The 26,620-nt window shown below is 39.2% G+C and overlaps 1 protein-coding gene across 12 annotated transcripts in view; it reads right to left on the bottom strand.

Moving 5' to 3' along the window:
- Window positions 1-26,620, bottom strand: part of LOC107744639 (receptor-type tyrosine-protein phosphatase S-like) — a 56,209-nt gene that overhangs the window by 14,344 nt on the left and 15,245 nt on the right. For 2 of the 12 annotated variants that reach the window (XM_016558432.1, XM_016558438.1), the window contains 13 exons: window positions 23,412-24,005; window positions 22,393-22,487; window positions 22,026-22,279; window positions 21,493-21,580; window positions 20,860-21,087; window positions 20,600-20,760; window positions 19,399-19,413; window positions 18,669-18,784; window positions 14,645-14,692; window positions 8,807-8,904; window positions 6,367-6,490; window positions 3,110-3,285; window positions 1,642-1,761 (listed from right to left, as the gene is read on the bottom strand). In XM_016558432.1, the coding sequence (XP_016413918.1) occupies window positions 1,642-1,761; window positions 3,110-3,285; window positions 6,367-6,490; window positions 8,807-8,904; window positions 14,645-14,692; window positions 18,669-18,784; window positions 19,399-19,413; window positions 20,600-20,760; window positions 20,860-21,087; window positions 21,493-21,580; window positions 22,026-22,279; window positions 22,393-22,487; window positions 23,412-24,005 (2,117 nt within the window). The remainder of the gene's footprint in view (window positions 1-1,641; window positions 1,762-3,109; window positions 3,286-6,366; window positions 6,491-8,806; window positions 8,905-14,644; window positions 14,693-18,668; window positions 18,785-19,398; window positions 19,414-20,599; window positions 20,761-20,859; window positions 21,088-21,492; window positions 21,581-22,025; window positions 22,280-22,392; window positions 22,488-23,411; window positions 24,006-26,620) is intronic. The other 10 variants (XM_016558434.1, XM_016558433.1, XM_016558435.1 and 7 more) reach the window with 10 other exon arrangements.

Here is a 26,620-nt window from a genome sequence, read left to right as displayed (position 1 = left end):
TCTATTAATGCACGATTTAATTGTGTTAGCATGAGTTCATGGAGCTGTCTAGCAGTTCAAGGACCTTACATGCCAGTGTCATAAACATGCTATGATATACACGTTCTGGAATCGCCTTGTGTCACCAAAATGTCTTCTACAGTGTATTTTAACAAAAGAAGGGAGCCAGGAACATGTCTGCTGCAGAGGAGATCTCGTTAAGAAGAGGGAGAGACATCAGTGTTCTGCTAGTTCTAGCTGCTAGCCTTTATTTCTCATCCTGGGCTTTAAAGGGAGGTTTTGCATTTCAATGTTGCTGCTGTTCCAACAGAGGCTTCCTTTGAATAAATGAATAAATAAACGATGTAATTAAGAGCAAACTGGCCCAGTTTTGCCAGATACTTTTTTTCCTCCGGCTGTCTTCTGCAGGCTGTTTCTCTGCAGTGGATGGGCTTGTGCAGGATTGTTTTTAAGAATTCATGACTCTGGGGTTGACTTTGTGTGTGCGACTGCAGGATATGCGCACACATAAATACACCTTACTGTTCCAGCAAGTATGTGTGTAAGGGTTGTAAGCAAACTCTGACTATTCAGCCCAGCAATGCAATAAAACAACTGTGGTGCAACAAAAACACACCTCATCTGTATTCGAAGATGTCCCTTTAGTAAAAAAAAAAAAACAGTAAGCCATTTCATCTATTCTAGACTGTCCAAGAAGACAATTTAATTGCTCATTCATAGCTCAGAAGATCCCTTCTGAAACTAGTGGATTACTGGGACAAATCTGAGAAGATCCAATTACTTTCTGTGCTATCTAGGAGAATCAATTGAGATATTGAAGAGATCTCATTTCTCTTTCCTGGGGCTTTATATGAAAGCATCATCCCGTAACCATAAGCACGCTCTTCATGCTCTGTACGACAGTCTCTCTTTAATCAATGCTTCTGTTCGTGTCTTACGGGCGCCCTTCACTACAGTAAAAGCTCAATCCATTTTAATTCACGTTACGGTCTGACCGTACAACTGGCTGACCCCTCTCTATTTTTCTCCCTCGCTCCCAACCACTTCATGTTTACTTGACCGCTGCGCTGTCTGGGATACCAATTTTGCATGGAGTCGTTTTGCTCTGGCCACTTAGCTAAGTGCCTCTCTTTGGCAGGCATAGCATTAAAAGATGATGGATGTGGAATGAGGAGATTATAAAAAAATGTGCGTGTGTTGATGTATGCAGTCGAGATGAGAACGCTGGGAGGGTTTCGGAAAAACGTTCCCGTTTGCAGTCATCCCAGTTGTGTATGTCTATCTGAGCCCGAAAGCAAAACTGTGTAATGTGTCTGCTCTAAGGTCCAGAGGGAAATAAGAGGCCCATGCACAACGTAAAACTCTTTAAAACGTCTAAAGCAAAGTGTTCCTAGGAAAGGGAGCACATATTATCTAGGAAATGCCTTTTTTGTAGACTGGGGTGTCCAATCCTGCTCCTGAAGGGTCAAGGTTCTGTAAATGTTGCCTGGAAGTTTCTAACAATCCTTAAGACCTTGATTAGCTTTAATTAGGCTAAACTCTGTAAGATATTGGCCCTTTGGGAGCAGGATTTGGCATCCCAACTGTGGCTGAATTGGTTTGCATGCTAGGTGGCACTTAGGTGGACACAAAAAGTCTTACCTTGTGAAGAGAGAAGGTGCGCACACAGAAAGTGGCGAGTTCGATGGTGTCCAGGAGCGTCACTTGGATCATACCGTAGGTCTCCGTCCCTCTACCTGGCCAGTACTGGTCGCACTTTATCTGCAGAGGGTGAGGGAACGTTAACATACCTTATGTCTTTCATGTGGGTTTAGCTGTCTTTTTTGGAGGTCATTGACTCAGATTTACACAGACATCTCTATGCAAATGCCTCCCGAATTTCAGTGTGCTGAGGAATTACAGTGCCATTTAAATAAATCTCACCAAGATCGAATCAAATAATTATCTGGGAGCTAACTAAAGCCTTTTTCAAAGACACTAAATTACTTTGGATTCTCGAAAATGAGAAGTAAGACTCGTAACAGTCTCTGATTCACAAATAACCACTCAGTCCTGGGGGTTCACACCTGCAATCTCAAACCCTTCCCGTCTACCCACGTCACATCAATACCCAGGCATAATGTTTTTCTTCCCTCCTCCGACACCTGGCACATTGACAGACCCCTGGCCTGCTGTAAAGATGCACTAAATATGGAGCATGGCGAGCAGTCAGGCTGCCCTCCGTGCCCTGATGCGATGTGACAGCTCGCTGCTTCAAAAATGTGCAAGTTTAATGTGTTCTTTGTGCTTATGCTGCAGATTGAACGGCTCACTCTGATCGCATCTGACAAAGCTCTAATACGCCATGTGGCGCCCGCTAAGATGGTGAGAGAGAGTGAGAGGGGGTGTCCTGAGATATCGACGGAGTTTGCTGAGCCTGACAGTCTAGGGTGTGACGGAATCGTCTTCAATGAACTTCCAGACGTCACGGCTGAGGGAGTCTTCAAGATGAGGGATTCTTAACTTCCTCTTTCTCTCACGCTCTTCTTTTTTTGTGGTAAATGGGCCGAACTGCCCCCCGATAGAGCCGAGAGATGATTCCCAGTTGTTATAGGAAAGTCCCATTTCCCTCCATCCTTTTTGCTCATCCACTCAACCGGCAATGGCATTTCAACTGGAATAATGTCAATTTGTTCAGTATGAAGCTCAGTCTTTTTAACAAGGCTAAGAGAGACGGCCTATTATATTCTTAGGGACTATTAGCTTCCTTCCACAACTTAGAGAGCTGCCTAGCTACCCAGGATTTTAAGACATCACCGGCACGCTCCAGATGTTAAGGTTGTTTCTAAATGTAAGATACTTTCTTTTGGCAAAACTGAAATGCTGCATGTGTCTTTTGCGGAGAAGACAATCCCAGAATGCAATGCAAAACATTTAATTCAATACAGTAAAGTATCAATAAATAGTTACCTAATATAAAATGGACCATTTTACAGAATATTTACGTATACTGCACATTTTTATGCTTGAGAGGATCAACATTCTAATTCAATATTCTCTTGAGCACTTTTGTGCGACACCTGTGTATAGTATTCCAGATTAATACATTTTTTGTTTAGTTTAGCCTCACCCTTGACTTCTCTTCTAGTCTGGTCATCATGACCACGGTGGCAGCTCGTTGTTCCCACACCATTCTCCAGAAGTCCCCGAAGGTCTCCGGCAGTGGCCCCTGTGTGGCTATGTATGCGTTCTGCTTCCTGTAGCCGTCAATGTAGTTAGCATTGATGTAGTCGCTGCCTGTGATACCTTGAAACAAAGCAAGTAGGTTGGTAACAGTGAGAGCTAGAGCCAGAATGACAGAGATGTTCACTTTCAAAGGGACACATCATGAAAAAGCAGGATTTCGATTGATGCTATGCTACATAACACAAAGCTAACACAACGTTTATGATACAGAAATCAGTACATCATCAACATATGACCGTTCAGATGTATAAATTGACATGTATAACGGCCCTCATTGCACATGCAAAGAGTCTTAAAGGTATAGTAGCACAAAGTCTTGTGCAAGAAAATGTGACTAACTTTACTTGTTGACTTCAAAAATGTGGTTTAATACCCCTGTTTCTAGAGAGTTCCAAAATGGCTGATGTTGCTGTGTGAGTCTCTTAACTTGTGAAAAACTTGCTGCTCCAATAACATGATATATAGTCACAGTCTGGAAAGAGGCTATTGCAGAGCTTGTGACAGATATCCATCATAGAAAATAATCCCCATGAAAGAAAAGCCATCGAGCCCCTTCGCAGCCTTTTCTCACTTCCTTCCAGCGTTTTCTGCCCTGTCTAGCTCTCTGAGGGCCGGCCAAAAGCATCCACTGCAGCTGATGTAGGGCCAGATGCTACACGATGGAATTAGGCTGGACTAGGAGTAAATCAGTGAGAAGAACCCACGCCGGACCCCGTCTCGCTTTCTTTCTGCCATCGCTCTGGGCGGCCCGCAGTAAATCTCCCATAAAGCAGCCAAACATTCTCCTGCCTAAGCTCAGGATCCATGAGGCGGCGGGAACAGAAGTAAAGCCCTTGTGTGCCACTGCTAGAGGTAACGATCTTGCGGTCTAGGTCATGAGACCTCTCAAAACCACATAAATATGGCCTTGGCTCTCGAAATTGGGATCTCAGGGTCTTCAGGGTTACTTCCCGGTCTGGATCTGGGCCTTAAAGGGGTTTAGTGTTGGTCTGAGTACCAACATGTAATTCTCATAATAACCTTAATAATAGAGGTGATTTAACAAGCCAATTACAGCACGTGACAAAGAAATGTATTGATGAATTACAAGACAATTAATATGTATTAAAATATAGTTCTATATTTTTTATCATTTGAAATGGTATATATATATATATATATATTAATAAATATTTTATATGTGCATTTTATATTTTACATATATATAGTAAAATATAAAATGTACATGTAAAATATTTTTATTATAATTAAATTAACATTTTAAATTCAATATTATTATATATATCAATAATATATATTACATTTGATTCTCATTGAAAATAAGTGTAGTGTAAGTTTTTCACCCATTTCATCATTTACCACAAGTCTGATTACCTCTCCTCAATGACCTGCATGATTTGATGCGTCATTCGTGTACATAGCACAAATGGCGAGGGACACATTATACAACAAAGTTCAATATTTAAGGTTAGGTGTTTGTTCAAATCCCCCGGTAGGAGCAAGCGCCATTATTGAGCTGTCTCCTTTCCATGAGGTGACATCGTTTGAATATTTGGCATTTAAAACCACTAGCCACTCTTCACTGCTCATAATACTGGTGTATCGTCCTCTTAAAACAAGCATGGAATTTCTGTCAGACTTGTGTGAATTGTTGACAATTGCTTCTGCCCAATCTACAGCTATACTATTGCTAGGGGATTTCAATATTCATGTTGATACTGATACTGTTCATGCTCTTGAGTTCATGTCTGTCCTTGATTGTTTTAATCTGCAGCAACATATTGATTTTCCAACTCATGTACATGGCCATACACTGGATTTGGTTTGCTCTACTGGTATCGACATTACTGCCTTAAAAAGCTCTGACATAGGTATTTCTGATCATAAACTGATTTAATTTTTTTGTAATTTTTACATTCCAAAACCTGTTGTTAAATCTTTGATTGAGTATTGTGCATGGAAGTTGGTTCATCTACCAAATCCATCAGTTGTGGTGTACCTCAACGTTCTGTTTTGGGCCCTCTCCTCTTTACCATTTATATGCTACCAACTGGACAAATAATTAAATGCTATGGGTTTAACTTCCACTGTTACGCAGATGACATTCAAATTTATTCTAGCGCACCTTCCACCTCAGTATTTCCTCCGCCTGCATTAACAAATTGCATCAAGGAACTCAAGTTTTGAGGCAAATTACCTTAAATTTAACTCTGCTAAAACTGAGGTAATTCTGATTGGCTCTAAAGCTGTAGTATCTAAGCTCTCTGGTCAACTGATGGATCTGGATGGTGATCTGATTATTATAAATAAAAATTATTATTATTATTATTATTATTATTATTATTAATTCTCTGAAACAAGTCACTTGTAATTATAATTTAATCGGGGTCCGCGTTCGATTAGCAATCAGGGGGAAAAAAGGATGCCATTAAAAGCCTCTTCCCCGTCTCACAAAGCGATCGCGGGAGTGTTACGCTTTAGTCATAGCTAAGTGAACAGAGAACGGCTGCCTGCACGAATTGTTCCACCGCTGTGTCTAATGGCGAAATCACTGCACTGTAAAATGGAAATTTCGAACTTGATTAATTTATGCATTTATGGGCACTGTCTTTGTGATGATTCTGTTACACCGTGTTATTGGTCGTGGTGAACTGTGGCGAAAATCAAGGTGACGCGACATGAGGGAAGGAACCTGGGGGGGGGATAACTGTAAACAGCACGAAGGAGCATTGAGGATTGTCGCCTCTGGATGGAAAAAGATGGGCATTTTACCAAGATTACAGCAGAATCTCTGCTGATTTTCCACTGTTTCTTCCAAAATCTTGATAGCTTCTATACCTCAACCAAAGGCACTCTGGGATATGGCTGTTCAATTTCGGCTGCTTGTGAATTATCTGACTCTAGTTTCCTGTATGTGCACGAGCAGACAATAAAATTGCATGGGAAGGGAAGAAAGCTGATTGATTTATACGGATAAACACTATAAGGTTTTAGGACCTTGCACTGAAATAAATTTCTCAAATAAACAGCCTTTTTGAAGCCAGATGCATCTGTGGGCGACAAGAAAGTTCAGTCATTCTGGAACCTTCAGATGCAACGCTTTTCTTTGAAAGAATCAGTGTGTGTGCAGTTCTGCCCAACCTTCGATGGGTGCCAGGATTACGCGGGAGTGGTCGTAGGCGATGACGTTGGCGTAGCGGTTCTTGGGTTTGTTGACCTCCAGGTTGGAATGCTCCCAGGTGAACTGCTGACCCGGATCGATGGACTGTGGAAAGAGAAAACGGAGTGAAGCAACCCTCAGGGCTTTTCCCAATCCCTCAGCATCACTGGCATGAATGCTAATGTGAGAAGAGAGTGAGTTTACATCCGCTAGAACATCAGAAGAAGGTAGAGAAACAGAAGAGAGTTCAACACTCAGAAAGCAGGGTTGAGTGAGGCCACGGAGCCTGGGAGGGCTAAAACTAACGGAAACTAGCGAATTGAGGATCCAGCACAAAGCAGCTCGGATAAACATTCGCAACAAGATAAAAGTCCTCCTGCCGCAATCACAGCCACACATTAAAGTGTAATTAAAAGCCGTCTGCTATCGTTTAAATATTCACCAGCATTCGGTCAGGTAGCTTTGTCGTGGACAGTGAATAATAGCAAAGGAAACGCTGATAAAAGAGTCTGTTTCTTCCTGTGAGCGGGTGAATTATTCCCAATATGAGAATTTCTGAATAAATATTCTATTCCCCTGTCGGGGTAATTTAGTATTCCATTATGATTCCGAGCCTGTTCTCGGGCAATGGCTCCATCCCAGCTCTTCTAGCTTGAGGGATGTTTTCATTTAGGTGACCGTCTCTGCATGCTGAAACTGGGACTAAATAACCCACAATGAGGGGCTTGATGTAACTGTTTACCCTGTGATGATTACAGGCACAAATAACAGAGCATGGATCCTCCACAGGTTGTCCGTGCTCTCAAACCCGTCTCTCTTATCATCTACCCTGCAAACCGCCCGTGGGTTTCAGCGCACACAGCTCGGATTGGTTTGGTTCTCCTCCAAGCCAAATGCCACACTGTGATGTGATCTAAAGGATTGTGTATGGACGGAAGCATGATGACATAATCAGGAGTTTGGTAATCCACAGCATGTTTTTGCATAAATCCCAACCCACATCCTCATATCTGACCAAAACCCTTTGCGCCAAACACATTTATCTGCTTCAAATCAGCTTCCAACTCTAATGTTTTTTCTCTTCTCTAGCCCAGTTTTTCATAGACATCACTCACTGATTTAACAGCTACTATTAGCATGCTAACACACTATGATGATTAATAAACTACATTCAGTCCAGTTTTTTCTTCTAGAGCAGCAGTTCCCAAACACTTTTCTCAGCTGACCTAAATTATGTATTTGAATTATGTATTTGAGTTTAAAGGGTTACTCCACCCCAAAATGAAAATTTTGTCATTAATCACGTATCCCCATGTCGTTCCAAACCCGTAAAAGCTTCTTTCATCTTCGGAACACAATTTAAGATATTTTGGATGAAAACCGGGAGGCTTGTGATTGTCCCATTGACTGCCAAGTAAATAACACTGTTACTAATTTTGGGGTGGAGTAACCCTTTAAGGAATTTTTTCAAGCTTTCCAAAGAAAAATAAAATATGCAACGACTCCTTTTAATCTGTAAGGTAAGAGAAAATGTGATTTAATGTTACACAATTTATCTTAAAAATTACACTAATTTATTTAATATTTTAAATTTAATAAAAAATTTTAAATGGAATAATTTATTTACATTAAATTCATAAAAATATTTTATTTAAAAATATTACACTAATATATTTCATTACATTTTTACTGTAATACATAATTTTAATAATTTAATTTGCATTATTTCATGAAGGCCTTGCAGTTCCATTGTAAACCTCAAAGGGTTCATGGACCCCCTTCTTATTCACGAAGCCAGAGCGGATCAAATTTGTTTGATCAATTTATGTAACTCTGAAACTATCGAAGGTGATCCTGATTATGCCATTGATGACTCCCTATTTGCAGATGGCTGAGGTCAGAAACAAACTATTCAACAATCTGCTACTCAGGCTTAGCTGTTTATGAATGATGTTCCTTCATTTGGATAGTATATGCAGCTAATGCTAATCTATATGCTAAGCCAATGTCCCAAAAATGATAGCGGGTTGGCTCAACTCAAGCATGCCCATGTTCCTGCTGAGATATCAGGTCTGGCTCACGCTGGGAGCCATTTAAGATGGCATTAAGCCCCGGGGATGTTGATGGCAGTGCTGCCGTAGCACGCTGTGATTTAAGATGGACGACGACATTTGCTCTATGCAAATGAAGGCTGATTCAGCAATAGCAAAGGCTAATCAGCAGCCGCTACGCTTACGAGGCCAGCACTTCAAACCAAGACATCCGCGCCACTGCAAAACCCCATGGCACGTGAGTAACTGCCATGCAAATGTTGAAAACAATTAATTGGCATTTGTTTTGCAGGAAAACCCACTTGTCTTTTGAAATGGCTAACAATCCTATTTGTAACATAAAATGGTATTTCTGTATAATATGCAGTACCTCATACTCCTGGGAGAGCTTCAGGTTGTCATTGGCCTTTAGTAGCTCCGTGTGCTCGGCTAGCTCAGAGATGGGTATCGGCGGGTGGTTCATCATACCTGTGCACCAATCAGGAGAAGAAGACACAGAAAGAAAAGGTCAGAAAGACCAACGGGCCAAGAAAGACAGTTAGAAGTAGTATTGTCAAAAGTACCGATGTCGGTACCAGTCAGAACTGAAATTTGAAAAATGTGACGATACCAGCATTTCCCGCTAGCATTTTGAGCACTGCTGTGTGGATTTTCAAACACTGTAGCCAATCACAGACATAGCTGTTAAGCATGTGAACACAATGGCCAATCAGAGTTGTTTGAGAATCAAAATGCTACCAGAAAATGCTGGCATCGTCAGATTTAAAAAATTTCAGTACCGATTTTGACAACACTAGTCAGAAGCCAAATCCCAAAAGTTAGTGGAAAAATGGGATCAGGGGTAGGGGAAGACACCCAAGCAGGTGAGACAATGAGGTGGGGACTGGATTGAGGAACAGTCGGTGATGTTAGAGACACAGTGTGACCAGGCCAGAGCTCTACATTATCAATCGGACCAATCAGGATTGTCCTAATACAAAAAACTGGATGCATTTATACAGACAATATGAAGGAAAAGACCTAAGGTTGATTGCTAAGGTGCTGCAAAAACCCCAGACCAATTACAAAAATTATAGCGGGTCAAATGGTTCCTAATAGCTTTGCAGTATTGCCACAGCAATGAAATCTCTTCTTTCTCACTCCGCTGTAGCTAAAAACGACAAGCAGGAGGACACTTCATATACTTGGTTGGTAAGACAAACCATACGTTTGTCCTCAGCAGGCTAAGACAAGGGGAATAATGCGCTTGATTGCCTTCGTGAAACCAAACAAATCTCCTTTCAAACTGAGTCACGGGAACAATAAATTGAAACAACCCCCAAGATCTGCCCTTGAGAAATATGTTCACGTCTGCAGAGCTGAAACGTAATAGATTTAATCAAATGCAAAATCTGAAAACTTCTATTTCCCCAAGGCGGGACAAAAGGCCAAAAGCACACTACAAGTTTGAAGCTATGTACATTGTGTCTGGAATAGGAGAATGGTATCAGGTTTCCTTATGCAGGGTTAACCCTACGTTACCCTAAACTAGGGGTGTCCAATCCTGCTCCTGGAGGGCCACCTACTTAGCTTAATCCCAAATTGAACTAACCTGAACCTGCTAATCAAGGTCTTCAGGATCACTAGAAACTTCTAGGCAGGTGTGTTATAGCAAAACTCCTCAAGAAATTGGCCCTCCAGGATCAAGATTGCTCCGTAAACCTGTCAAGTAGGCAGTTCTGGCATTCAGGGACTGTTGGCCGTAGACTTGAGCACAAAAGGACACACGCTTCTGTCTTGTATTTTATGCTAGGATTCATAACCAGTCTTATTTGCATGTCGTCTTGCACATAACCAAAATATGGACTTACTGTTCTTGCTTTCTTTGTCTTGCTGCTCTGGGGGAAAAAAACTGGAATGCTTCCACACTAAACACGAAAAATATGAGTGATCGAGAGGTAGAAAATTACAATATTGCCTTTCCCTGGAGTAAACCTCTAGCCTTAATATTTCTAACAGCTTTCCTTTTGGCAGGAGCTTGCAATAATTTCCTTATGTAATCCTTCATTTGCGCAATAATGGGAAATAAAGCTCTTGAGGTGGAGGGGAGATGATGGGGGTAATCAGGGTAAGGTAGGGGGTTTATTCGAGAGTTCTGGCCTGGGTTAGGATGAACCGATGGTACCGGTGCAAAGTGCAGTGCTGTGTTCTTTGCTTCAGTTCAGCCAAAGCTAAGCAAGCATGTCACGGAAGCAGTCGCCCATGCTAACCCTGCAACAACCTACAAGACCTTTCCTCAAACAAGCACTAGTTTTGCTGTTTGCTCAGACTAACAACTTTCTAGGTCTCTCGCTGTGGAGTTTATCCACTTATGAATTAGTAATGTATTATGGCAGAAAACAGACATATCGTCAACAAGCTCTTCCTAAAATGGATGGCAACATTTTTATATAGAGCATTGGACTTTCTTCAATGCGAGGTCAAAAGCTGGATAAATGTTGACGTCTTCCTTGAAGAGTACTGTGATTTAATTAAGCATGGATAATCTGCATAATCACATTAGCCATCCTCAATTTCACTTCCAGTTTTTTTTCTTCTCGTAATGTTGTACGCCGCAAATGGTTTGGCTTTGAATGAGAAAGGACACTTGCTAATTGGACATTATGACAAAAAACGACACGAATGCCACTCAAGACGCCTCGAAAAAGTTCTAGCTGTTAGTTTTCAGACTTCCATGCAAAACAGAGCCAATCAAAATATGCTAATAACAGTTTTCTCTCATCCACTGCCTGGAGGCTAACAGTTTTCTTACTCCACAAATGTTATCCTCGTCAGCCTGGCCAAGCTCTTGAAGATAGTCTGGACGCAGTTTTACCCTCTTGAGGTGAACCAAGGTAATATATGCCAAAGCACTCTCGAAAAAGATGTGAAGGGCAACTTTGGCAAACAACCTGAGATCAGACCTGCATGCTAAACACTAACAGCCTTCATAATGCAATGAGAAAGGCCATCTAGAGCCAATCAAAACCCAACAAACTTGGAAGATTAGCGCTTTTCAATGTCAACGCGTTTCTCAACTTTGCTCTGTGTCAACAACAATTACTCGTGTTCATAAATAAGCTGTTATTTGTTTGTTCTTAGGAATTTTCTCTCTGCAAGATGTAAGAAACAATTACATTTAATCCGATCGGGGTGCAAAAAATGCTTTAACTTCTGCAGATGACAAGGTTTTTTGGTTATCAAAACGTTTTTTGTGACAAACTTTGTGACAAATAACTGCACATCGACATTTACCGTAAAAAGCCTCCAAATGAAGATTATCCAAGACGTTACCTTTCTGTGGCAGATGAAAGCACTAAATACACGTTACAAAAGTGGCTTTACGTGCAGGACCTCATCAGTTTTTATAATTAACTACATTGAGTTTCAAGTATTTATGTGAAAGACGCTAGAAAGTCTAAGCGAGGCCCAATAGGATATAAACTCTTTCAAGGACAAATTCCTGTTGCTGTTCATTTCCTGTCTGCTCTCTCTGCCAGGATTTCTGTGTCTCTCTCTCTCCACTGCAGTCTTTTTATCCCATGCAATCAAGCCCAAGATCAGTGAGCATGAGAGATGCAAACTGTCTAATTACATATTTTCAGTCTCTTATTTGCGCTTGACAGGTGATGCAAATAACAAATCTTTTTGATATCCGCTGCCGCGGTTCGCGAAACAATTTTATGCGATTGTTCATTTACATATAAAAGGAAAGTCACTCAGTATATTTCCCCATAAAAACAACAAAAAAGGGAGTCGTGTTTCTCGTTCCTCTGTCTCGCTGGGGGGCAGGAGGGATGTATCAAATGTCGGACTATTGTTTGCAGAGGGTTTAATTAATTCAGCTCGTTATCTCCGCCTGCAGAACGACCCCATCGGTGGAGAGAGGAATGGGGGTCTGAATGGACAGGATGCTGGAATGTGTGGAGACTTGTGTAAAAATCATACAGCAGAGCCGTCTCTACATGATCAGCTGCTTTTACTGTGGATTAATAGTGTGCAGCCAACAGCCAGTGAGAACAAAGCAATCAACAAGCAGAAGTATAAACAGAAAAAAACAAAAGCCGTGTTACGAATGGAAGTTAAAAGCTGTCATAATTAAGATGAAACCGTAAACCGCATTTGCATTTTAACTTCCCACAGATGCATAATGCAGAACAAATGTCTAGGAAAACTGCAATCACACTGTTAGCTTATATTTGTAATGCCTTTTGTGTATACAGTTATTATATATATTAATATACTTAATATTATAATTAGCAATATAAATAGGAATGAATAATATATAAATCAATATAAATAAAAAAACAGCATAGAGATAATTATAAGTTATCTGTATCCATAAAAATAAATAATATTAAACATTAACATAAATTATGTTTGTTATCAGTAAAAAACCCATTTAATTAAATGATACATTAAAAAATTAAATAATTATTAAAATGAAGTAATTCTAAAATAATATTAAAACCACTAACATAATAATTGTTTTATTGTTTTAAGATATTAATATTAAAATACTAAGATATTATTAAGATATTGATTATAGGACTTGGAAACATAATAGAGATATAAATCATTGTGTATTCTGTAGAAATGTTATTTATATATGTTTATAAAATTTTTTAATTATTAAACATAAAAATAATTTTAAAACAATATTAACAATTATTTCTTTATTGAAATGTTAAGATATTCATTAATTATAATTATACAACTTTTTTATTTCAATTTAAGTTTAAATATGGCCAGGTTACATTTAAAAACAAAACATTGATGTTGGCTAACATGATGTCTTTTAAGCCAAAAAATACTTGATTTTATCCTAAATTATGCACCTCATATAGGAAAAGCAATTGCTAATGAGATTTCATTTGAATTACGACTCCTTTTAACTTTCCCAGGGTTACAGGAGTGAGAATTAGCGCAGCTCCGGCAGTTTGTGTGTGTGTGTGTGTGTGCTCAGGCAGATGAATGTGTCTGTCGGCTAAGTGTTTTGGTCCATTGTTTCTGTCGGGCTCTCTCTCGTACACAGAGAGGCATGTGGTGATGGAAATGAATGGGTATTGTTGATAGTTATCTGTTATGTGGTGACACTGCATCATTATGAGGCCTCTGCCATGATGCTACTGCAGAGCACGGCCAGCCTGAGGGGACAGGCAGATTAGAAACACTCACTGTATATGCAGTTTGGTTTTACACCGAGAGAGCAAGGGAGACTAAAAATTGTGGGAATTACCTTTACACATGCCCTTATGACCAGCACAGAACTGGTAAAGCTAATGCTGGGAAGTCTGACTGACAGTTATCTGCACACAAACATTCACTGAGGTGAATGTTTTTGTCCTTCAGTCATCAATCTCCTACACTTTACTATAGACATTCTGAACATGAACCGCCCACTTAGACAGTCATGTGATGTGACCAATCTCAAGTTTAGGGGCAGGTTCTAAAACTGAAGAAGCTACGCTTAATAGCTATTTATTTATTTTTATAGACATGGATATGGGTTCTCCCAGGCACCATCAAAACTTTTAGAGTGATTCACTCAGATCCGTCAATCATAAAACCAGAGGGTGTTTAGCCAGTGTGGGACTATGGCTGACCCATTACATGCGAAAAGGAATTCAGATTCAGTTATGGAAGTGCAAAATTTCAAGTCAAAATTTGAAGACTTGCCAAAATATGTAGAGACAGAGAACAGGGTAAAACGGGGTTAAACATTGACAGGAGGAATTTGATGGGAGGTTTGGGTTTCAATCGATATGGTTCCTTCTTGACCGGTAAGTTATACTCAAGGTTTTGCTACACATGTTAGCTCTTTTATAGTGTAAGAATAAGAATAATCGTAAGGGGTGTTTGCAAAGGTTGTATGCTTTATTTTTGTAATTTCACTATTGTAGTGGAGAAACTGCATTCTTCACTTTAATAAGTGTAATATTTAAATGTCTCTGAAAGCTTTGAAAATAAGCTCTAATTATATTGTTTAACGAGGGTGACATCATTTCCTGCAGTTAGTTTTTTTTTTTTTTTGACTGTGTAACATTTTATTTTCAGTTAAGTTTGTTGAAGGGGGGGTGTCATATGCAAATGTAGTCGGAAAACACAACCCATTATTCCGGATGTGGGGCAGACGCATTAAAAAATGATAAGAAAACACCAAAGCTCAGCGCGAGATGTGAGCACTAACTTTCATAGTCAAAACCAGCTTCACTGACAGGACTGCTTAGACCCGAATCTGTGAAAAACAGCAAACAGCAAAAAATAAAATAAAAGCATCCCTCTTTGAATGTACTGATCATTAGTTGAGAACAAAATCTTGAAATGGACTGAAAGAAATGGGAAAACAAGATAAATGCAAGGAAATTAATAAGCAGAAAATAGAACTTCTCCTTTATTCATGTTCTCCCTCCAATAAATTTTTCAGACTATATTGTGCATTTTTAACCAGGCAGGAGAACAGACCACCCTTGCTTTGAATGAAGGTAGTAATTCTCACGAGGGTCCTCGCCGTTGGATCCGACGCCAAGCTGTCTGTCAGACGCTGAAAGTAGGACATTCACTCACACATCAGTCGTCCTTCATCCAACATCACAGCCGCTGATGTTCCTGAGACATTCGTGAACCGCTGGAGATACCGTTTATACTGCAAATATTCACGTCAAACTCCATGGTAGTTTTTTAAAGAATAAATCCTCAAAATATCAGATGGCGGCGTCGATCGAGCGGTAAAAAGACATACGGTCAAGAGTTTAGCGCTTGACGTTTGTCCAGCTGTCTGAAGCGTGAACGCATGAGGAGCGTCTTTAGCTTCTGTTGTCGAGGACTGAACCATCTGTGATGACTTTCGGCACACGACACCTAGATTAACATGCTAGCGAGTGGATCAGGTCTGAATAAGCATTGGAATTAGCAGTGCTTTTGCGAACAAAAGTCACAATATACTTTTAATGCTTTATGTTGGCTAAGATAATGGCTGTTAATGAAAATAACTAAATGATAAAAAAAAAAAAGATTAAAAAAAGATAATTATCAGTTATCTTAATTTTTTCCGGTTATCTGAAATAATTACTAGCATTATAATTAAGGATTAATATTATAATTAGCATTATAAATAGGTATGCATAATATATTGGGGACCATGTACAAAATCAAATAATTAAATAAATAAAAAACAGCATAGAGATAATTATTGGTTATCTGTATTTATCGGTTGTGTGTGATTGCAAGCCTTATAATTCAAGATTAATATTATAATTAGCATTATAAATAGGTATGCATTTATGTATTGGTGACCATATACAGCCAATAGAAATAAATAAATAATTAAAACGGCATAGAGATAATTATCGGTTATTTATATTTATCGGTTGTGTATAATTGTAAGCTTTATAAATATAATAGGAATGCATAGTATATTGGTGACATACACAGCCAATAGAATGAATAAAAAACAGTATAATTATCGGTTATCTGTATCTGCAAAAATAAATAATATTATTAAACTTTAATATAAATCATTATGCCAGTCATTAATTAAAATAACAGATTTTTTTGGGTAACAATTAACATAAAATTTAATTAAAAACTAATATTAAAAACAATTATTAACAATGATCAGTTATCAATTTAAAATTAGGTGCATAGATGCATCGCTTCTAGACGGTGTATGATTTTAAAACATTGTTTGACTCTTAAGCCTCTCAAATCTATGTAAATCTTAAAAGTCAATATAAACGCAATTATTCTTCCATAATATGATTTATTTCTGAGTAAAACAGAATGAAGAAATCAATAAAGAAAAAAATAAACAGTGAATTGTGGCAAGATTTTAGACAGCAGCCTAAAAAAATAACTAAATAGGATAGGGGCAAGGAATACAAATCTTCTATTTATAGACAAAATTAATAATTGGCCTGGAAAAACCGTGAATGTTTGTGAACGTGTCGCATTAAACAGTTTGCTAATAAATATGTTTGTTTTCTAACATACTGAAGTGGACGCAGAAGGATTGAGCAGAACCTGACCCTAAACATGTTACGAAACAAACCGAATGTCAGCGTCTCGTCTCATTAGGATAAGTTGTGCGCCATATGTGCCAGTCATCCATGTGAACTCAAGTGTGCTGCTTTGAACAATGGCCCATATTAGCTAATGGAAATGTCGCAAATGTTTCCCCGTCCCAGTTAATTGGGCTAAAATGTCCACTTAAATGAAAATTCACCAAGCAAAGAGATAATGACGCAAATTGAACGCTCCTCAATTAATAAAGTCCAATGAGGATGGCTTTAACGAGGCGAGCCTCTTTATAGTGTTGAAGCGGATGAAAGAGGCGAGAAATAAGATGAAAGTGCGCCGGGCTCATTTCAGATGTGTTATTAGGCGGCTGCCGGACAAGATGCCCCACAATGGACAGGTGATTATGGGAAATGAGGTGGTGATAGTGGCTTTCTTGCGTTCTCCACCTCCATTTCTCAGCTGGCTCTCGTTTTATCTGGGCTGAAGAAGGACAGCTCTCGGCGTTATGACCTCCTCGGGGGCCGCGCTGAGATTACCGCCTTTGAAACGAGAGCTGTTTGATGGGGAGAGCGGACAAGAGAGAGACGCTGTCGACAAATTCACTCCGCGCCACTTCAAGGAGCTGCAGAAAAATGTCAGGCTAGGTTTAGCGTGCAAAGCTGGCGAAAATGAGGACACTCTTTGAACTGGAGGATTTGATCGAGACAAAAGATCGTCTGCTTTAGAATGAGACGAGGACGGCGACGGCAAAAACATTTCGGAAGCTGCTTGGAAGTTCAGTGTCTGTTTTCAGTTTTTATTGGTTATCTGTAATTATGATTAGCATTATAATTCAGGATTAATATTTTAAATAGGATTGTAAATAGGAATGCATAATATATTGGTGACCTTATACAGCCAATATAAATAAATAAATAAGTACATTTCAAAAAACAGCATAGACATAATTATCGGTTATCGGCTAGATGTGATTATAAGCATTATAATTCAGGATTCATATTTTAATTAGGATTGTAAATAGGAATGCATAATATATTGGTGACTTATACAGCCAATATAAATAAATAAATAAATAAATACAAACATAAATACATTTAAAAAAACAGCATAAACATAATTATCGGTTATCTGCATTTATCAGTTAGATGTGATTATTAGCATTATAATTCAGGATTAATATTATAATTAGCATTATAAATAGGAATGCATAATATATTGGTGACATTATACAGCCAATGGAAATAAATAAATAAATATTTTTAAAAAATGGAACAGATATAATTAGCAGCTATCTGTATTTATCGGTTATTAGTAATTATAAGCATTATAATTCAGGATTAATTATAATTCGCATTATAAATAGGAATGCATAATATATTGGAGACTGTATACAGGCAATAGAAATAAATATATAAATATTTAATTAGAAAATCAACAATTATTATCGGTTATCTGTATCAACAAAAATAAATAATAATATTAAACATTAATATAAATCATTATGATAGTCGAAAGTTACAACATTAAAATAATTGCATAAAGAAAAAAAATTAAATATAAAAATAATATTTAAACAATTATTAACATAATTATCCGTTAGCGATTTAAAATTTCTTCATTGGTGCATTGACTTATATATATAATAGACATATGTAATAGACATTGTTTGGCTTTTCTATCTCCCAAATCTATGTAAATCTTAAACGTCAATCTTAAAAGCTTAGGTTTAGCGTTCAAAGCCGGCAAAAATGAAGTCTTTGAACTGAAGGATTTGTACAAAACAAAAGATTGCCTGCTTTAGAACGAGAAGAGGACGGCAATGGCAAAAACGTCTCTGAAACTGCTTGGACGTTCAAAACCATGAACCAAATATAAAATAAAGATGACTGACAGGCTGTATGCAATTATTAACTAATAAACTGCATCAGTAAAGACACTAATTAGAAATAACAGCAGGCACGCCTGAAACTGACAGTTAATTGACTATTTATGTCACTCTTGCGCACTTCAAAGTGCATGTTTGAAAGGAGAATCTGAAGGATGATAAGAAAATAATGTTGAAATTCAAAAAAAGCTCTATTTTCTATAATATGACCTAAAAATAAATATGACATGGTCTTGACAGGTTTCGTGAGATGAACCAGAGAAAAGTTCATGTTTAAAGTGATTAAGGCTGTTTGTTCACATGGATATACCTTGGGTTTGGAAGTTGATTCGTCTCATCTCCACCGGGTCTGTGGGATGGTGAGGGGTGATATCGGCGTTGTTCAGCATACATTTCGTCCGTGGCTCTGACTCTTTACGTTTGCTGCTTTAAAAAAGGAAAGAAAAATGCAAGGACTAAATGAAATCTAACAAACGAGACAGAAAAAGAACAAGTAAATCAAATCATAAGTGCACAAAATGACCACCCAGTGTTTCCTGATCGATTCAGTTCATGATTCAGATCAATAACTACTGATTTAGAATGATTCATCAAACAATTTGACTGATTCAATTAGTGCCACACACTTAAACTTAAAAATAAAATAAAATTAATACATGCAACAAATAAAATATGAAAATATGAAATATCATCATAATATTTTTTTTGTTGAAAAAATAACATTATGATGCAAATACACACACACAGACAAACTCTAACTGGATACTATTTAAAGGTATTAATAAAAATCTTTGCACACTATGTTTATCAGTATTTATCAGTGCAGAAAACACTGTTTATAGTCTATAAATGAGGAAGCTAGATGCTAGCACAAACAAAGCTATGTCCACAAACACCACAGCCGAGGGGCACATTGGTTGAACCCGCCATTTCATTGCACTGTTTTTCTCTGCCATCTAATTAAAAGTTGCTTTTATGCTGAGGCAGGTTGTTTTCTTTTGCCCCCTTGAAAACAGCAATAAAGTATAGCTAAGCCTTACCTGTCAGGCTTGCTGCTTCCAAAGAAAGCATTGAAGTGAAATAAATATATAAAAGGGAGAAAACACAACAAGAGAACAAGGGAGAGGAGAGGAAAAAAATCAATAGAGTACATTTAAATTCACAGGGCAGGCTAGCGGAGCCAGATTAGCTCATCTGCATTTGGACAGACCTGTAAAAGATGTGTGTTTGTGCCCACCGGGGGGCTATACGATCTCCAGACACCAGAGGTCAAACTCAAGGTCCTGCCGAGGGAGGAAATACTAGCCAGGAGTCGTCCGCTTTTAACCTGGCTCTTGAGGCGCTAATGAGGAATAGCTTCCCTTTGAGTTTCAGCACACTTGCATGCTAAAAGTCAAAGCGGTCTGCTTTGGCCGCGCTCTGAAGCTAATAGCTATTAGCTATCACCTCATTAATTTTTGATACGTTCGAATTGATTGCTCTCCTCAGCTCCGCTTTGAACTTCTCCAAACTATGCCAATGCTGAGGGCTAAAATAAGTTTAAATATTTTAATGAATAATAATAGGAAATAGTCTTTTATTTATTTTCTATTGAATTTATTGTGACCAAAACTTACATTTATAATTAAATTGTATTAATAAAAATATGATAGTTATAAATGTCTTTTTTTTGTCAAACAGTTTTAATGAATAAAAACAAACTATAGTATTTTATTATATTTACTTTCAATTTTAGATTTAGATTTAATTTTAGATTTAGATTTAATTTTATTGGTTCAGAAACAGAAATTTATAAATACATTATATTAATATACACATTATAAATGTCTTTACAAAATATTTTAATTAATATAATAATGTATTCTATTATTTATCAATTTGAATAAAAGTATACTAAAATTGATAACTTTTAATAAAACAATTTAATAAAACAATATAACAATAGTTTTTTTATATTTATATTATTTTTAATTAAAATGTTTCATAAAGACATTTAGAATTAAAATTGATCTAATTCTAATATATATATATATATATATATATACAACACACAACACTCATACACACACACATAATATAATATAATATAATATAATATAATATAATATAATATAATATAATATAATATAATATAATATAATATAATATAATATAATTTAAATTAGTTCTCATTTTGAGTGGTCCTGTAAATGGTACAATCTAAAAAGTTTATATTTATTTGCATGTCAAAAGTCCACTCACTTCTTGTAGAGGAGAATCGCGATCACAATACAGATTATGAAGACCACAGCGAGAACGGGCCCCACCACCCAGATGAGTCCATCCCCTCCCGTCTCCTTGGGCTGAGGGTCCACGTCAGGAGCCGTGACTGGATCCGTGTAGGGACTGGATGCAAACGATTTCTGCACAAAAGCAAAAAAAGGTTATAGCTATCTGCGTTCACCACTTTGCACGAGTCTTAAAACTCGAATTAAAAAGGCTTTTCCTTAAATTTCACTCACCCCTCCGGTGGTGTTGAGCTCGGCGAGGATAAAGAACACATATTCCTGCCCGGGGTCCAGAGCCCTGTTTTCAAAGCCGCTGTACACCATCTGGTTGCCCAGGGTGAAGGACGGCGGCATGGATGAGGGCTTGAAGCTGGCAGCGATGTAGGGCCGCTTCCCGTCCACCTGCTTGAGCTGACGGGTGGTTCGAGCGTGACGTTGACCGAGTCTTCTGTCGTCCAGCAGCTGTGGGAGAGAAGACTGCTTAAGAAGAACTGAAATCAACATCTAAAACACAGCATATTCTGTTTGATTCTTCTGGGAACACAACCAAAACTTTCAAACTATCAAACAGTTAGCGGCTTATACAGTGGTGCTAAACAAAATGGGTTATTTACTCAAACATTCACCAAGTCAAATAACACTTAAACAGAATACAGGCACCCATTCGCCATCCACAGCTCAAGGTCAAGTGGCTAAGCTTGGCAGTTTGCCAGCGGGTAAGGATGAGAGCTGTGTAATTGTCCCCTCTCCCTGACAAACCCCTTGGGAAAGTTCCCACAATGCTCCTGCGAGAACACTTTCCATGGCTTTGGCTCCACTGTGTCTGCGACACAAGGACAAAGACTTGAGAAAAGAAGCTATGTTCACCTCTTCTAGGTCCAGTTCATCTGGGGTCTTGATGTGTCGGATCGGACCTCTTCCCTTCTTCAGAGGAACCACCACAACATAGACCGCCCTGCAAGAGGTCGCGATGGTGCATAAAACCATTACAAAAATCGCTAGTTAAATAACTGCCTATCCAGCAAATGTGATAATTTTTCTGTGCCGTATCTGTCAGAGCATAAAAATCGGAACATCTAGCTACACGATTTCCAACAAAACCTGAAAAATTCCCTACACAAGTATGCGAACGCAGATGTTACAAGCTAAGCGAGCTTGAAGTTGCTTTTCAAAACACAAGCAGAAAATGCAGTTCTTACGTATGTACTGCATTCTCAGTATGGCCACAAGGGGCACTATAGCAAACAATAGCGCAAACTGTCTTCTACTGTGAGTTTTTTGTCATGGCTCCAACATTGACACTTTTAAAGGACCCCCACGTTTCTAATTTGCTTGTGTCTGCATTCACATGGTTGTGTAGAATGCGTTTCTGGCTTAGAACGGCATTTGGTTTTCCTCACTTTATCAACTCTTTGGATTCCAGCGGTGGGAAGACAATGGTCAGCGTACTGTCTGGCTCTCTTTTCAGGTCCAACTCTGGCTTTCGGACCAGAATAGGTGGTGCAGTTCGTGCGATGAGCTTGTGTTTGGGTCCACCGTCGCTGCTTTCCTGGCAGGTGATTCTGAACTCATAGGTGCTGTTGGGTCGCAAGTTGGTGATGAGAGCTTTGGTCATCCTAGCGTCAATGTCAACCTTCTGCCGGTGGTACTCAATCTGTGGACCAATGTGCATTGTTAAATTGTTCATAAAAACATCATGAATTAAGTCAGATCCTTGCAATAATGTTGATATTTTATGAACAAAACAGGATTCATTAGCTTGCTTACCATACAGCGGTACGGGAAGCGGCTATCGGAAAACCTCCAGGTCAGCAGTACCGTAGTTTTGGTGACCAGCTTCACGGTGAAGTTCTTAGGAACATCTGTCCAGAGGTGAATGGAGGAAACAAATTGAGAAAGACACTTCAGAAATGGAAAAAATACAACAAGACTGAAGGGAAAGAAGGCTGACAGAGTGTTCGATGCTTGCGACCAGTTTTCCCCCAGAGGAGAGGAGCTTTGGTCCCTCTGAGTGAGCGGTGTGTGGAGTTAGCTGTGAAGGGGAGGGGGGGAGGCGCTCAGTTGGGACAAACAGCACACTAGACTGGACTGGTGAACACAGAACCACAGGATCGCACAGTACTTTGCCTGCCCTGGCCCAGCAGTGCCGCCCCAACAAGAACATTTGGCAAGCAGTTCCCATAATCCCCCCTGAACGATTCCAGAATAGCTGAACCCACATTATGTTTGAGTAACCCACTGCTGCGTGCTCTCGAATTTGGATAGGCACTGCCGTGGCAGAAAGCCCGGCAGGAACGAGGACAAACCCCAAACACAGTTGTCATGCCCACACTTGTTAGCAGTGCATCATGGGACGCCATGCTGCAAATCATCCCAGTGTGGGAGCGGGGGGAAAGGTGAGTACAGAAAAAAGGAACTGTTAAACAAAAAAACAAAACTAAAAATTCAAAAGAAAACCCAAACAAAATAAACAAATGTGCCTGATTCGACTTCAGATCTGGGATCTCCTTGACGTGGTTCTCGCCTACCTTGAAATACTAGGGGAGTTTTGTGATTGTATGAGTGAATGTGCTGGGCGTGTCTGACCAATCGGCACTTACCTCGCAAAAATTGACGCTCCTTCCCTTTCAAAACTGACTGACTTCAACTTACTGACTTATTTTACCTTGTTGTGGGGGAGGGTGTTAGTGAGGTATGTGGCTCCCAGAGAACTTTATATAATCGGGTGTAGGGTGCTTGCATTGTAGAGGTTTGTCCCTTGAGGCGGGGAAATGAGCAACCCGTACCTGCTTCGTAGGCCACTGTTCGATACTGGATCGGTGGGCTGTAGGGCCCTGGACCTACACTGGTGTGCGCTCGGATTTTCACATCGTACACTGCGTTGGGCCTCAGGCTGTTGAGGGTGTAGCTGTTCTCGCTTGCCGGCAGATGCAGTTCCTTGGGTCCACCGGCTGTTCCGGCCTCCTGGTAAGCCAGCGTGTACTCTGTTATAGCGCCGTTGCGCTCTGCCAATACCGGAGGCAACCAGGCAAATTGGAGAGAGCAGCAGGTAATGTTAGACCCTTCGATTATTTGAGGATACCCTCGAGGAACCTCTTCTGGGACTTTTAGTTCTCGGGTAGCCTCTTCGCCAAATCCTGATCTGGTCTTGGCGGACACTTTGAAGATGTACGTGGCCCCTCGGTGGATATTGCTAATGGAATATTCCAGTTCCTGAGGGCCGAACTCCAGCGTGGCCAGGGGGCTCACGTCCTTTCGGCCGAACTGTAGCCGATAACCCTGCACCTCGAGACCCGGAGCGAAGAAATCAGGGGGTTGCCAGCGTACTAATGCAGTAGTCTCTGAGTTTTGATTGACAGAGAGAAAGGGAGGCCCCGGCACTGTAGAGAGAGAAAGAGGGACATTACATTCAATTCAAATGAACCGTATCTCACTTAAGCCTGTTGTAGCGTAACTAGGTGTATTTTCATCCTGGTACTCCCTACTAAAGAAAGGCCATCTAAAATAACTTTAAAGGGATTTATTGCAAACCCAGTTCCTGTAAAGTACCATTATATAAGTATGTACGTTTTGTAAAAACTATCATAAAGGCACTAACACCACATATACTCCATACTCCAATGTTACCCAGAAAGGCTGCAAGTCTGAACAACCTGTTTTGAAAAAGCTATTCATTTTTAAGTGACTAGCTGGTTGTTGAACAGATCACTGGATGAGAGATTGTGGGTTAACAGCCATATGATAGAGAAGGAGAGCATGAGAACAGACAGGAGGACAAATCACTCCTAAAACAAAACAAAACAAAGAAGTGCTGATGAAGGTGACAGGGAAACGGCGCAATCTGCCGCAGCGAGAGGACAACGGGGGTCAGAAACACCGTGATTGTGGTCCGCTTCCCCTCGCCAGCAGCACTCCAGTCCACTCCACTGGACGACACACAATCCTCTCCACAGGACCACAGGCACGTTTCCCATTAGGCCTTGCATTAACAGCCACTGTTGACCCACAGCCACTGATTAAGATAGGATTGCGTTTCACAATCATGCCCTCCCCCTTCCCTACTTTCCTCTCTCTCTGTCCTTCTCATCTCCAGTGGAGGAGACGCCGCTACGAAAAAGAGGAACATAATAAAATAACCTTCAGCTAACATGCAATTAACCTGCCGACAGAACTTAAAGAGAGTTATATTAAGCGTATAAAGCACGACTGCCAGCTGACATGACTTAGCCCTGAGAAAACTGCAGAGCTGCATTCTGGGCCGAACTGATATCAAATATACAAAAGACAAGGGCAAAACCAACCAAATATGTCTGAATATAACCATCCAACTAAATGTCCTCAGCACAGGATGACAAAAAGGTCAATGTAATTACCAGTCTTTAGGTTTTCTTCAATACACAAGAAAATAATCAAAGCAACATTCCACGAATTACCATGTTTTACTGTGAGTTTACCATGATAAAGGGCACACAAGCATCAAGCTAAATTAACAATTAAGGTTATAATTTTTTAAAATTTATATCACCTATTCATGACATTATTCACAATAAACAAATCTTTTGCCAAGTGCTCATCTAGCTGATTAGAGTTTTCAGACAATGTAGCAACTTGGTGCAAGATTTCAAACGCAGCGGATCCAATTTTAGAGTTGGAACTATACGTTTCATATATATATAATCAATTTATGAACACCATAATGCCAGTTTGTAATCCTATAAACCAAAAACTGCAATCTACAGAAATTTCAACTCCATGTCACAGTATCCTGGTATCAGACGGTATTAGACAAGAAGCTCCAGAGACCAAAACGAGGAGCTTCACTCTCCACAATCAGGACTGGAGTGAAGTGGCCTTAAGTGGACCAATTAATTGAAGAGAATAACCACAGTGCCGGGAGGATTGTGAGTCATCCAGACTCTCTGTCCCCGAGCCGTGGCGGCCGTCCAAGCGGACACTTGTGAAGAACACCTCCAGCCCCTGCATTAGCATGCAATCTGCTCATCTGCAACACGGATGAAGGGAGACAGGAGGAAATAAAAAAAGGAAGGCTCGTACTTGATCGGAATCTGACCTACCAATGCCTAACCTTAAAAACGTGGTGGTTTGCATGTAATGCATGTGGAATAGCGAATGATAAGGCGTATTAGCGAAGGGTTTGACAGCGCACACATCAATCAGTCCATCGGCTCTGAAAGGAGAACAGAATCAATCATTCCCGTGTCGTTCCTTCTGGACAACAGGCAGCATCAATTAGATCGATACAAGGACATCTGCTTTGAGATCAAGGAGGAAACCGATAACGGGCCCCTTTGAACACAACATTAATAATCTTTGTCAATATGGCTGACACGTACTTAAACATGATACAAAAATCACTCAAAATAAAATATATTTTTGTGCATTTGAACCGGTGTTATTTTCACTGATATACTATTATAGTTCTTTTTTTTCTTCATATTTTCTATTTTCATTTTAATTAAAGTAATTTAAGTAATTTTGTCATTTTTATTCCATTCATTGTTTTAAATATATAGTTGTAATTAATTTTAATTTCAAATTTTAGTTATTTTAGTGGTTCAACTAAACAAAAATGAGAAATGTTGCCTTGACATCAAGATGAAATAAAATAAGCTTAAGTTTATTGTAATGAGAAATGTTGCCCATTCAAGTAATTGAAATAAAATGTTTTATATATATATATATATATATATATATACATATTTCATTTTATTACATTTAGTTAATTTCAAGTATTTATTTATTTATTTTTTTTATTAAATACAGCTGGACAAAACAAACACTGTCCATCTTCATTTCAGGCTGCAAAGCAACGAGGGGGCAAAAACAAAAGTGTTGCGTTTATAATTTTGTTCAGTGTATATACACTACCGTTCAAAAGTTTGGGATCAGAAAATTGTTAATGTTTTTTAAAGGAGTTTCTTCTGCTCATCAAGGCTACATTTATTTGATCAAAAATACAGGAAAAAATTTAATA

Source organism: Sinocyclocheilus rhinocerous, unplaced genomic scaffold (assembly GCF_001515625.1).
Source record: "Sinocyclocheilus rhinocerous isolate Xijiao unplaced genomic scaffold, SAMN03320098_v1.1 scaffold47, whole genome shotgun sequence".
NCBI classification, from domain to species: Eukaryota; Metazoa; Chordata; class Actinopteri; order Cypriniformes; family Cyprinidae; genus Sinocyclocheilus; species Sinocyclocheilus rhinocerous.
The sequence above is the reverse complement of the archived record's forward strand: the minus strand, read 5'-3'. Positions and strand labels throughout refer to the sequence as shown.